The sequence below is a fragment of the Gadus morhua genome, chromosome 14 (genome assembly GCF_902167405.1).
Source record: "Gadus morhua chromosome 14, gadMor3.0, whole genome shotgun sequence".
Taxonomy (NCBI): Eukaryota; Metazoa; Chordata; class Actinopteri; order Gadiformes; family Gadidae; genus Gadus; species Gadus morhua.
The window spans coordinates 10,033,769-10,045,963 of record NC_044061.1 but is presented as its reverse complement, the minus strand read 5'-3'; the positions used below and the strand labels follow the sequence as shown (position 1 = coordinate 10,045,963).

General features: G+C 41.6%; 2 protein-coding genes across 2 annotated transcripts; both read right to left on the bottom strand.

Moving 5' to 3' along the window:
- Positions 1–194: 194 nt before the first annotated feature.
- Positions 195–5,230, bottom strand: prrg4 (proline rich Gla (G-carboxyglutamic acid) 4 (transmembrane)). The gene is made up of 6 exons (XM_030376781.1): positions 4,338–5,230; positions 4,087–4,250; positions 3,960–3,987; positions 3,661–3,805; positions 3,373–3,564; positions 195–1,377 (listed from the first exon to the last, which is right to left on the bottom strand). The coding sequence occupies exons 1-6, from the start codon at positions 4,450–4,452 to the stop codon at positions 1,350–1,352; spliced, it is 672 nt and encodes a 223-aa protein (XP_030232641.1). The 5' UTR covers positions 4,453–5,230; the 3' UTR covers positions 195–1,349.
- A 2,821-nt stretch (positions 5,231–8,051) lies between these two features.
- On the bottom strand, positions 8,052–11,956 carry eif3m (eukaryotic translation initiation factor 3, subunit M). The gene is made up of 11 exons (XM_030377587.1): positions 11,810–11,956; positions 11,307–11,442; positions 11,038–11,176; positions 10,802–10,925; positions 10,492–10,586; positions 10,302–10,385; positions 10,087–10,186; positions 9,710–9,791; positions 8,790–8,933; positions 8,503–8,563; positions 8,052–8,308 (listed from the first exon to the last, which is right to left on the bottom strand). Exons 1-11 carry the CDS (start codon positions 11,849–11,851, stop codon positions 8,185–8,187), a joined length of 1,131 nt encoding a protein of 376 aa, XP_030233447.1. The 5' UTR covers positions 11,852–11,956; the 3' UTR covers positions 8,052–8,184.
- Positions 11,957–12,195: the final 239 nt, after the last annotated feature.

The following is a 12,195-nucleotide window of genomic DNA, read 5'->3' as shown; positions in this document are numbered from 1 at the left end:
CATTCATGAAAACTGGATTGTATCCATTCCTTAATAAAGTGGTATAATATTGTTGTGATTAGTTAAGAAAGGGCAGACAGGATTAAAGCCAAATATCAAGGTACTATTAAAGAACTATTAGCAGATACAGTACACAATTGCTTTCACGTCCACGTGTATTCAGTCTACATGGTCAATTAAGAGAAAAAGCCACAAATGGTTGAGCATCCTTGTTTGAATGGCATTTCATAACATTTCATTTACAGACAATTTCAATCTTATCTTCCCTGCAATAAACACAAAGAATTTGATAAGCACCTCTTGGAGTTCAACAGGCGCTTCCTCGCCGACTCAATATCAATTATTGCACAACATGCATTCCCTGTGTCTCTCTCTGTTAAAGAAACGATATAACTTAAAAATGTATTGAAAACTTGCAATCACTTGGTTGGAGAATAACAAACGTAGCTTTCTCTGGTCATGTGTGATGCAGTTAACCTTGGTTTCCAAAGTTGCAGAGACCACCTTTGTAGCAGGAAAATCTTCAATAATGATCAATGTTCCATCTTTACACTGGATGGATATCAAAATAACATTTTAAATTCCTCACTTTTATTAGGCAAAAGTTCCAACAACCTTTGAAAACCATCAGAACTAACATCAGACATTTTTCATAATTCAAAGTAATGGGTGGGTATGATTTAAAAATACATTGTTATAAATTAGAGCAAAATTATCTGGGCCTTTCCCCCCAAAATAGCAGCATCCAATTATTCAAAGTATGTTGTTTTGTGAGCTTTGGCCGACACACGTTTTTTGTTTGCAGTGGAATAATGTTACCTAGTGGTAAAATATGCCCAACAACAGCTTCATGTATAACCCACAGCAAAAAATCCTTTAGACAATTTGATAAGAAAAATAATAGAAAATATTACCGTAACCATAGCATCTCAATTTAAAAAGGTATATTAAGGAATGTAATTATATTCATACATTGCATTTCCTTCTCTTGAGTTCACTCACAAGCTTACATTCATCCCATCATTTACGTTAATACTTGTATTGTAAAACAGAACAATCATAATCTTGATTGCAGTTCAGCTTTACATTTCTCAGCCTTCAGATCTACTTCACTTAATTTCTATTTCTATTTGTATAACTAAACTACATGAACAGTGCTTGAACAGACCAGTGTAATAAGCAGCAAATCAAATGATTCACAAAAAATCTTAAATGAATCAAAACCACGACTGGCCTCAATGACGATGTCTGACCAAAGGTAATTCTTTGTCAGGGGCACAGATAAATATAAATGAAAACTGTAAAGTTGTGCTTAATGTTGTCAGGTGAAGTATTTTGCCTCCAAAACACTATCGCCGAATACTCCCAGGTCTTGAGCTGAGGATACAACATTGGTAAAAAGAAAAGAAAAGATTATCATTGACAGAATACAGAGGTTGTCATCTTTTCGGACATAGTATTTGATTAAAGGCGCTGTAATCGAGTGATAGAATAAGTGTTGAATAGCTTAGTAATCCGACTGCCATCACTGATAGAGCGATGGCCAGATGGATAGTGAGTGTTTGGCCTGGTTAAATGGGTCTCCCATTGCCTTCGCTCTGCAGTATACAGATTTAATTTTAATGGTATCCCATTCCTTTTTTGTCAAATCAGGAGAGAACTCCCCATAGAGGCGTTCCTCGCTGCGCCTTGACGTATAGGCAGCAGAAATTCAGCACCATTTCTGCTACCAATTCAAGCGCTCTTACACAACCAAACAGGCAAAGCAAGAAAACAAGTCTGGAGAAAAGAAAGAGGAAAAGAATAGAGATGCACCGATTGCAAAATTCTTGGCCGATACCGATTTCCGGTTTTTAAGGAGGTCTGACCTGCCAAAACCGGTTTTTCCGATACCGATTTTCTAAGAAATAATTATAATCATATAATATGTTGATAGGTTTTCAATGTAGTGAGTCCCCGGGACCCACAGGTGGCGAGTTGGGTGGGTCCCTGAGAAATTCAATGGGTCCCGACTCCCCAGTTTAAAAAATGTGTTTCTTTTTTATTATTATTCTATTTCTTAAATGAAATTAATAGTGTTAAACTCAATACATGAAATTGTCATCTGAAAAGCGCAGCCATTTGTATGTGGTGAGCCACTGCTTCAGAAAAGTTCGCTTTTTTTGGGAGGAACATGTAGAAGGTTGAGGCAATTCTTCTGCAGTGGGCTCATCAGGCTCAGTAGAGGGGGAGGCAGAAGTAGGTACAGGCAATGTTGAGGTACTCTCTCTAGGCTGATCAGAGTCAGGGAGGAGTGCAGAGGTAGTGGGGACAGAAAATGCAGCTGCAATAGTTTGCTGACCTGCAATAGGTTTCATCTTTTTCTTTGGTGGTATTTTTGCGTTCTCTCTTCTCTGCCTGTTTCTCGAGAAAAACGGGATCTCGTTGGAAGCGCGATGTATGCGCAGGCGCCGTTTGGGCATAACAATATGTAGGCTGCCGTTCAATGTAGTTTTCATCACCACCACCGGATTATGTTTCATTTATTTCATTACAGCACGTCCCCTAAACGTTACAACATAATCGACACGAATGAGCACAGCATCGAGCAGTGGAAACGTGGGTTTATTTACTATGAAGTTTGTATTTTTAATTGTTGAAATGAAATCAGCGGTGACGAGCTAGTTGTTTTGGTAGCGGCTAAATTAGCATGTCGCGATACTTTGAACAGGGGATCACGTCTGCGCCGAGTAGATGCGCAGAGGGTTGAAACAGTGCTTGTCTGGTCTGCTCACAAGAAGGTTTCTTTGGCCAGTTACTGTGATTAAACACGAGTTGTTTAATGTTCACAATGTATCGTTTTTCATGGGGAAAATTAGATGCGTCCCCGGGACGCATGGATAGTGAGTTTAGTGCGTCCTTTCAGATTTGAATGCGTCAGGGACGCAGGACGCGTACCTAGCAACATGATCCCCCACGGCTTATTTTTGACTTGCAAGCATTACAAACAGCGTGTTTTGGGTCGTCCTGGCACACAGTGAAATAAGTCCAAATCAGCGACATGTTTTTCTTCCCGCGCTCTGGGCGCCTTGAGCTGCTACGCACCGCGCATGCGGGTGAGTTTGATCGGCCGAAAACCGGAAATTACGACAGTGACCGGCAGGTCACCGATTGTGGCCGATTGGATACAAAACCGGCTTTTTTAATCGGCGGCCGGTTGATCGGTGCATCTCTAGAAAAGAAAGCTGCCAGGAAAAAGAGCCAGGACTCAAGCGAGAGCTGGGGAGAAGGGAGGGGAGGGCTAACTTAAAAAACGGACAGGAAGCTAGCCAAAAAGACAACATCGCTTACAGCTCCTTTAAGAATAAACAACAAGCAGGCAAATACAAGTACCCAGGATAAGGAGGTGGTGGAGCATCGTGAGGCCCGGCCTTTGCTATAGCCTGCTCATAGGTGGGCAGGTCCGGGAGGGGGATGCCCTCTATCGGAGGATTGTCTAATGTTGGCATCGGCTGTAGAGCGACCTCCTCCAGCCTCCGTAGGATCACAGATGCATTACTGCGCCTCCGACGCACCCTGACTGAGCTAATAAAAAAAAGTTTATTTTATTTTCCCTTTAATATTCAATGGCTTATTGAGGCATCAGATTTTGAGCTACAAATTTAAATAGGACTGGGGTACCTGGTACGCGAGGAGCCTTCTTTACACCTGCCATGACAAAAGTACCAGGAGAGAAGGCCTATGACAACCACGGACACCCCAGCCGATATCAACCCCACCAGGAGAGATGTAACATCTAGCCGTCCTCCTGGTCGCTTCCCTTCATCTGGACAGCCACACACAGAAATTGTAAAATTAAGAGCATGGTAACTGTTTGAATTCTTACATCCAGCATACAAGCATAAACATTATACCATTGTCAAAGGTGTCTGTCTCCAAGGGAAGAAAGAAGGAAATAATCAAAAACACTTGTGACTTACCTTCTTTATACTTTTTCCAAAAAGTACCCTAAAAAATAAAGTACAATAATCAGTTACATGAGCTGTGATGAAAAGCTTCTGCTGCTATTTGAATCGTATTGAACTCAGTGCGCTTTAACCACTTAACTGTATCTATGTCATTCTCGAAGACCTCCCGTGCCTCCTCGTAGTTACACACTTCCTCATAACACTCTCTTTCCAAATTTCCCGGAGTGAAGATCTCAAAGTCAAACCTGTTGAACAGTAGATGGCGTCCCAAGAACCGATTTGCCTTCTCCTCTTCTAGGAAAACTTCAGTCAAATAAACCAGAGAAAAACGGTGTCACCAGGTAGGCAAATTAGATTCAAATTGTGTCATCCAGTAAGAAAATAATTTACCTTCCTTCAACTTGTCCTCTCGTCCTCCATCTATTGACATCAAATGTCTGGTACAAGCAAACTCTCCAAATGCCAGTATTTGAAAAAGTGTACATAGAAAGAGAAAAGCGGCCATTGCCAAAAAGGTATCCACCTGTACCGACCTGGCGAGGGGTTTAATCTGATAATTATTATCTCGTAGACTCCCCTACTTTATACTTTTCAATATAAGGAAAAATTGCAGTGTTGAAAGAATATTTGTTTCCCACTGAGTCGAGGCCTGTGCCGAATTGTTATTTATCACAACTCCGATCTTGAGTGTTCTCCTGACTTCGACGCTTGTTAAATGAGAAAATATATCTACCTTCAGCTAGCGACCAAAACAGCTGTATTATTGGAAAAAAAAACTACTTGAAAGTGGATAGCTATACATTCTCTGTACGTCAGCTATACAGTACTAAAGAAGCAAACAATTACTACTTGCTGATCCTTCGCACAACCACTTTCTGTTTACTCCAAATTACTGTGACGTCACCTGCTCAAAAACTACCTGTGCAGACCTAACCAATCGAGCTTCGAGGTATCACTTTGCTGATTATAATTTTGTATGACAAACAAATGGACACTAGGTGGCACTTGACACCATCTAAACTTAAACAGCCGAGTTGACGCGAAAGGGGTGGGGTGGTTTTAAATGTTAAATTTGTCCATAAACGTACATGAATAATTATCCTTTTCATCCAAGGGACTAGTTTATATTTGCCATTATTTATATAAATCAAAGCGTAAAAAGGGCATTTGCCGCCTCTTGTAAGTAACATATAAGGACATCCACTGTTATAATATGAATTCTGCCTGGGCTATAATATGAATAAAGTGAAAAGACAATATGATACATTCCTGAATGTCTGTCACTGTTAATAATAATAATGATAATAAATTTAATTTAGAGGCGCCTTTCAAGGCACCAAAGGTCACCTTACAGAGCATAAAGTCATATAAATCGTTTAAAAACAAGACATTGTGGAAAAATAAATAAATAAATAAATGAAACAAAAACAAGACAATCAAACAATCAAGACAGTGATCAGTTAGACGTTGTGTGCGAGTTTGAACAGGTGAGTTTTGAGTTGTGACTTGAAGGTTGTAATGGTGTCTGATTGTTTTATGTGTGGGGGGAGGGAGTTCCAGAGCCTGGGTGCTGAACAACTGAATGACCGGGCACCCATTGTATTGAGTCGTGATGTGGGGATACATAGTAGTCCAGCAGAGGTTGAGCGGAGGGAGCAGGAGGGAGTGTATTCTTGGAGGAGGTCGCAGAGGTAACTCGGGGCTAGGTTGTGGAGAGCTTTGTAGGTGAGGAGTAGGGTTTTGTATTGGATGCGGTAGTGTACTGGGAGCCAGTGAAGTTGGATGAGGACAGGGGTGATGTGGTCAGATGATTTGGTGCGGTTGATGATCCGGGCGGCTGAATTCTGAATGATCTGCAGTCTGTTGATGAGTTTGGTGGGGAGTCCGGTGAGGAGGGCGTTGCAGTAGTCTATGCGTGATGTGACAAATGAGTGAACTAGGATTTCAGTGCTGGATTGGGTCAGATATGGGCGGAGTCTGGCGATGTTGCGGAGGTGGAAGAATGCAGTCCGGGTGATGTTGTGAATATGGGGTGCGAATGAGAGGGTGTTGTCCAGGATGACGCTGAGGCTCTTGACTTTGGAGGAGAAGGGTACTGAGAATCCATCAATGATTATGAGTGGAGCTGGGGTGTATTGTGCTTATAGTTAATAGTTGGACCAACGATCCATTATACATCCACACCTAATTTCATAACCCAATGGGATCAATGCAACATCAATTGAAAGTAAACAAATCTGGAAATGCTGGATGGCTATGTTGAAACATAGCCATCCAGACATACAGGGGCTGAGCGTCTGGATATTGTCCGTCTCCGATTTAACATGAAGAATGTTGGTGGAAAGAAGCAGGGTAAATTGAATTTACAATACTACAGCAAGTTGTGTGAAATAATTTTTGAAGCAGTAAAATCCCCAAACTACCAAGTTTGGGTATTCAATTGTGAACATAATCAGTCGACGTGGAATCATCCGAGCTGTTTGTGTGTAAGTGGTCCGTTGGAAATCTAGCCTCACCCCTGGAATTGTATCGCAATTACATTATATTTTACACAATAGAACAACTTGGAACTAGTTGTATCCGACTTTGATAAGGAGGAGATAAAACCAGCCACATCTGGCAGGTCTCACATCAAGCATGTTTCTGCTGTGACCAAAAAAAAGGAAGACACGAAATAGCAACAAAAAAAAAAAAAGTTAGGAAGAAGAATAGACAATCAAACACATTGAGACCCCTCTCAATGCAAGGCTTTGTGTTTGACGTGGCGGTCTTCTCCTTCGGGTGCTCCACCACCTGGCGGGTGCTAGTGGTGATGAGGTGGTGCTCCGGTGAACGTGTTGTGTGATTTATTCTTCCTGATAAGATGCTGCTCCCTCGTGGACCTACTGCACAAGAGTGAGCATTGAGATTCTGCAGACTCAGTGGGAGGGAGGGAGTAATGACATCACCCAACAACTCGGCTGGCTGGAGATGGCCTAGTGGAGTTGTTTTGGGGTGCTTGGGGGGGGGAAACCCTTTTTTCCGTGCCTGTCCAATTGGCAGATTAGTTGGCTAAATTGAAATCAAGCAGAAAGGGTAGTGCCGAGTTATGTAATTATCATTCGACTTGTATAACATTCTGTTCAGAAATTCTACTGGAAGTATAAACTCTTATTACAAGGGAAATAAGCAAAGCGGAGGACATACTCCTGAGGGGCACACAGCAGAAAATAATGTACATTCGATGCCTTGATTTTAACAACAAGTATTCCTTTTAGTTTTGTCCTATTTCCATGGTCTGACTCCCACAGAAATTTTTAAGTATGGCTTTATGGCCTATTGGTACTCCTGAATAAAGGGAAACTAATACTTTTTAGTAATATTCCCTAACAAATGTTTGGTCTTTTTTATTGTACGAGCCTGCTGAAACAATGCTTGAGTGCTATGGCGGTCCGTGCTGATTTACTTCCAGGCCCAGCAAGGCACTCCCACACTCCTCAAGCACTTAATGCTGTTCATATATATCACCAGATGTCCCTCTGGACAGGGGCCAGGTTTAAGGGAAACTAAGGGATATGCAACACTTCACTTCATAGTTAAAACGAGTTTAGAATATTAACCACGGCCAGTCATGAAAAGGAGGTCACAAGATCGAGTCATGGTGATTCACAGTAAAAGAAGCTCAACCACAACCCACTTGGCGTGTCCACATTTTAGAGACACTGAATCAGCCTTGGATGATGACACGAACGGTACTGTCAATCACTTCAGTTCACAGGGGGTCATCGTAAGGGCGTGTCTCTGGAGCTGCCATAACCCTGACCACCTCTCCAGTGCCGCTGGACTGTCACTTACCTGAAGTATCTCCAACAGCACTTCATAAAGATACTTCCGGTCGTGAGAAAAGTTATACTTAATAATAATTTTCAGTTATATTTGAGAATATACATAAACTCTAGTTCTCATTTTTACAAATATATATTTTAATACTAATTCAGGAAATCCAGTAACATGTATAGGATAAAATCATTCCTAATGCAACCTAAATAACTATTGTAAAACACAAAAATATTTTATAACTATACACAACCATGTTCAAGATAAAATGATTGAAATGCAACCAAAGGGGATCTCCATCATTTTTTATTTTTTGGGTCAATATAAAACAAATGGTGATCAGATTCGCCTGAGAGTTCAGGAATAAATGGGAATAGTAGGCCGAGATGGTAACCTGGGCAGTTGAGTGAAGGGATGAGAATCAAGCGGATGGTGAGAGAGTCTGCAGGCTGGTCTTTACTGTGGCTAGGTTAGCCTTCCAGGAGGTCAGGTTGTCATGAAGCTGCTGCCATTGCTGCTTGCCAAAGGTACGATGAGTGCTGTGGCTGATGAGGTGGAAACCAGAGAGGGAATACAGATGAAAATAACTCTGAACAACAAAGCAGCCACGAGAACCATGGCGCACGTTTATGAGGAAATATGGTAGACCCATTTGAGCCCATTTTTGAACAAAGTACAGTTGCTTTGAATCTGGAGCCAAAATATCAAGCTAAACAACAAATCTTGGACTTCGGTTTACCTCACAACAACTTTTCGCTGGGTCTGATCAATTTTGCAGTACACCATCTTGGTCCGGACAGCTGCAGAGTCGGAAGAAAACGGACAGAGAAGGGCTGGTTAAAGAATTTAAGCAAGCATTCAAGCCAACGATTAAGTATCACCCCAAAAGTATACAACATATTGCGAAGAAGGCGGGGAAGATGTCAAAGACCAACTAAGAAGTTTTCTTTTTCTTGACATCGTCTGTGCTCTACGGTTGCATTGAACCACAGAAGAAAAATGAGTATGAGTAGCGTTTGCCAATACCGTCGATAACGAAGGCCTCGACATCCTCAGCGTCCGTCTGGAGCTCCTGCTGCAGGGTGTCGAAGGAGATCTCCTTGAATTCCACCGCCATGCCCATGAACGTCAGCAGACGCATCTTGGCCATGTTCTGCTCGTGGGACAGGCCTGCGGAGCAACACACAAGGATCATTAACCACAACACACACACGCTCAATTACACTTTACTCTGGGAGTTTCCCCTGTGTTAATTGGATCTCCATTCAGGAGCACACAGTCAGGGAATCTACTCATTAATACAAACACTACATCACATCGTCTGTTTTTAGTGGGCACCCTGCACACTTCAGTAATTACCCCTCAGCTTGCAGCGTTGGGACACAAAGACTGCTGCTGACAAGACGCATTCCTACTCAGTAAACAGTGCATGTTGGATCTCACGGTCTCAGTGTGTTATTATCATGTGGAGCTACATATAATATCATTATGTTGTGCCATTATTTGTCGAAAAGAAATGTAGTCAACAATATTTGGGAGTAATCATTTGAGTGATGGAACATGTATCCTGATAAAAAAAATAATATATATATATGCTGTTGACTAATCTTTAAAAGCAGTAGCAGTAGCAGTTCATAAACCATCTCAATCATTCGAAGGATAAACTTTCCCAGTTACAACTACATTTCGGACTGCACATAACACTAAATGTAGAATTCCTACACTAATCTGATATAAACAGGCATATCCACCAGGCCCGCAGTCAAAATATAGTGTTACATTTGTCCTGCGTTAGTGACAAAAGTAATACAGAACTAGCAACTAATCAAATAGTCATGCAATGCATTATTTCAAAGTAGCCTCAATCTGTCATTAAAGACTCATAAAAGGCATGGGCTTTGAATGGGGAATTCATGCATCTGTTATCTTATGTCAAGGCTACTCACCAAGGGAGTCAATGAAGTCTTTGTTGCTCTGATAAAACTTAACGTATGCCGCAAGCTTTGCACTCACAAAGATGGTTAAAAGCTAGGAAAGAGGATGGGAGATATTTTCAAAAATGTAAAACAAATGAGTCACCATTCAACAAATTCATTTTGAAAGAGGGCTACAATCTAAATTATAGTTTGACTTAAATTATGAATTGCACGCATAAATAGGGTAAAATTCCAGTAAAAATGTGGAGTAAACTAATACTTTTGAATACAAGACCAGAAAACAATAGCGCTAACAACAGAAATCAATAATAAACACAGATACTTTTATTTTACAGCTACTAAAGCAATATATATTGCAGAACCAGTGCTACCATGTTCATACTCACATCGTGGATAAGCTCTCCCTCCAGAAAGCGGACTGGTTTCAGGGCCAGCAGATGGTCGAACAGGAAAGTGTTGGGGTCTTTCAGAGCACGGACAATACATCTAAAAGGATAGTCATAGAAAGAGAAAGAAGAAGTAGAAATGTGTTTATGACCATGTAATTTCATAGGACTCTCAATGAGCATTGAGGGGAAAAAAGTAATGCCCTTCTCCTTACCTGTGGGCATCAACACGAGCTTGTGAAGCATTGTCTTCTGTGTAACTTCCCAGCAACTCCACCATCACCTTAGCTGCCGACTCACTGTCACACAACACAAACCAGACCAGTCATGAAAAACTGGGCCAATCAATGGCTCCCCTTGAGCAGATGCATCCACAGGGCCAGGCGGATATCATTCCACACTTACCCTTTTTTACAGTCCACCAATGCCTCATACACCAGCCTGAGGAGTGTGTGCTTCTTCTCTGTGTTGAGGTTCCAGTCAATGATCCACTTCCGAACCTGAGCATGCCCACAAACACATCACCAAAACATTTCATGAAATCTTTCGTAGCGACCTTTGATATCGGTTTAAACGAGCTCCATTGCAATTGAGAGAAAAAAATTAAAATCAGACTAGAAAACCTTTCTAGTCGAGAGAAAACGTGTCTTTGAATAGACAAAGTTAGGTTGCCCTGTTGCCATAGCTGTCTGTTGGCATGGTAAAAGATTCTTACCTGGTCCAGGTCAGTCGGGATGAAGGCAATGGCATTACAAGTTGCCGCCACCTTGATGAGCCCACAGAAGACGGAGTACCTCACTGGGGTGGTCTCATCCATGCCATGGAACAAGTTACTTAGCCTGAAAAACAATAAAGAAATATGATTATTATTAAAGGTACTTCGTTTTAAGAGAATTTTACCAGATGCGTCCTAGTGTAATGCCTTTAAACAAACATGGTTATGGGACTCACAGCTGCATCCTTAGGGAGGGTCTCTCTCCTTCGCGAAATTTCACCAGCTTCTCACAGAGACTCTCAATGAGAGCCTCCTGCTTTTCTGTCTCGAGGATCAACAATAGCGACACAATACTGTTCATCACACTCTCCACCTCTGCAGAGTGATAGAGAACAAAAATAGTTACGTAAAGTACACATGGAGGTCTTCATTAATACTTCAATTTGGGATTGTTTAATAAGCCACACTTTAATTAAGTGACATTTGAATGTATGTGCCACAACACCTTTGTCGTCATCCTTGAGGCAGACGTCACACGCCTCGATGATCTGGGCCAGATCCACATGGAGTCCGCCTTCAGTGGAGTTCTCTTCAGAGATCTCGGCTCCTTTAGATTTCAAGTAGGCTCTGAGTTCCGAGGCCTGTCAACAGGACGTGCGGAATTATTGTATGCACCAGAGAAGGGAACACATAAAAACAGGCAACATCCTTCTTATTCATTTTTTTATATAATGCAGCCGGTCTACGTGGTTGACGGGTTGGTAATAGAGAACACGATGAAGAGATTAGCGATGGTGTGCCATAGCGTGCTTTGACTGGTGTAATATTCTGCTATACCGCAATAGATAAGAGTAGCATCTGGTAGCTAGTATCACTGCTGTGGTACATTCTTGCTAGTAGCCTATCATGCTAAGCTAACTATTATGCTAATTATTGTTTAGGCCTATATAACGTGTCTACGAGTTTAGGCAGACATGGAACTACGTTTGTAATGCACAAATGCCGTACCTGGTCTTCCTCGGTGATGTCAATAAATGCTGGGACGCTCATCCTGGATGATTTTGCGATCTTAGCTTAAATCCACGCTCTCACCACTGCTTACCCAGGGTAAAGGAAAGATTGCCGGCGTAGTATTTGCACTTCCGGGTGAATCTCTTAAAGTGACAGAACTCAAGAAACTTCATGTGGGCATTCGGGTGGTACCTACTTGATGAAAATCAAGGAACTGTAAAAACCTATCTTGCTTCTTCCCCACCCTTTCTTTTTATAAAAAAAATAAATGGCATATGTCTTGTGGTTAGGTAATTTCACCTACCATAGGAAATGTTTTCCTATGGCCAGTTTGGTCTTAAAACTGTTTTAGGACTTACATCTCTTTTTCTTTGATAGAATCA

Bases quoted from the DNA above. Each gene is read 5' to 3' on its own strand.
- eif3m (XM_030377587.1), bottom strand. From the start codon at position 11,851: ATGAGCGTCCCAGCATTTATTGACATCACCGAGGAAGACCAG. The intron at 10,926-11,037 runs GTGAGTCCCATA...ATTGTTTTTCAG, and splicing joins CCCTCCCTAAGGATGCAGCT to GCTAAGTAACTTGTTCCATG. The intron at 10,386-10,491 runs GTAAGTGTGGAA...GTTGTGTGACAG, and splicing joins TTGGTGGACTGTAAAAAAGG to TGAGTCGGCAGCTAAGGTGA.
- prrg4 (XM_030376781.1), bottom strand. From the start codon at position 4,452: ATGGCCGCTTTTCTCTTTCTATGTACACTTTTTCAAATACTGGCATTT. The intron at 3,565-3,660 runs GTACCCCAGTCC...TTTTTTTATTAG, and splicing joins GAAGGCTCCTCGCGTACCAG to CTCAGTCAGGGTGCGTCGGA. The intron at 1,378-3,372 runs GTACTTGTATTT...TTGTATCCTCAG, and splicing joins CCACCACCTCCTTATCCTGG to CTCAAGACCTGGGAGTATTC.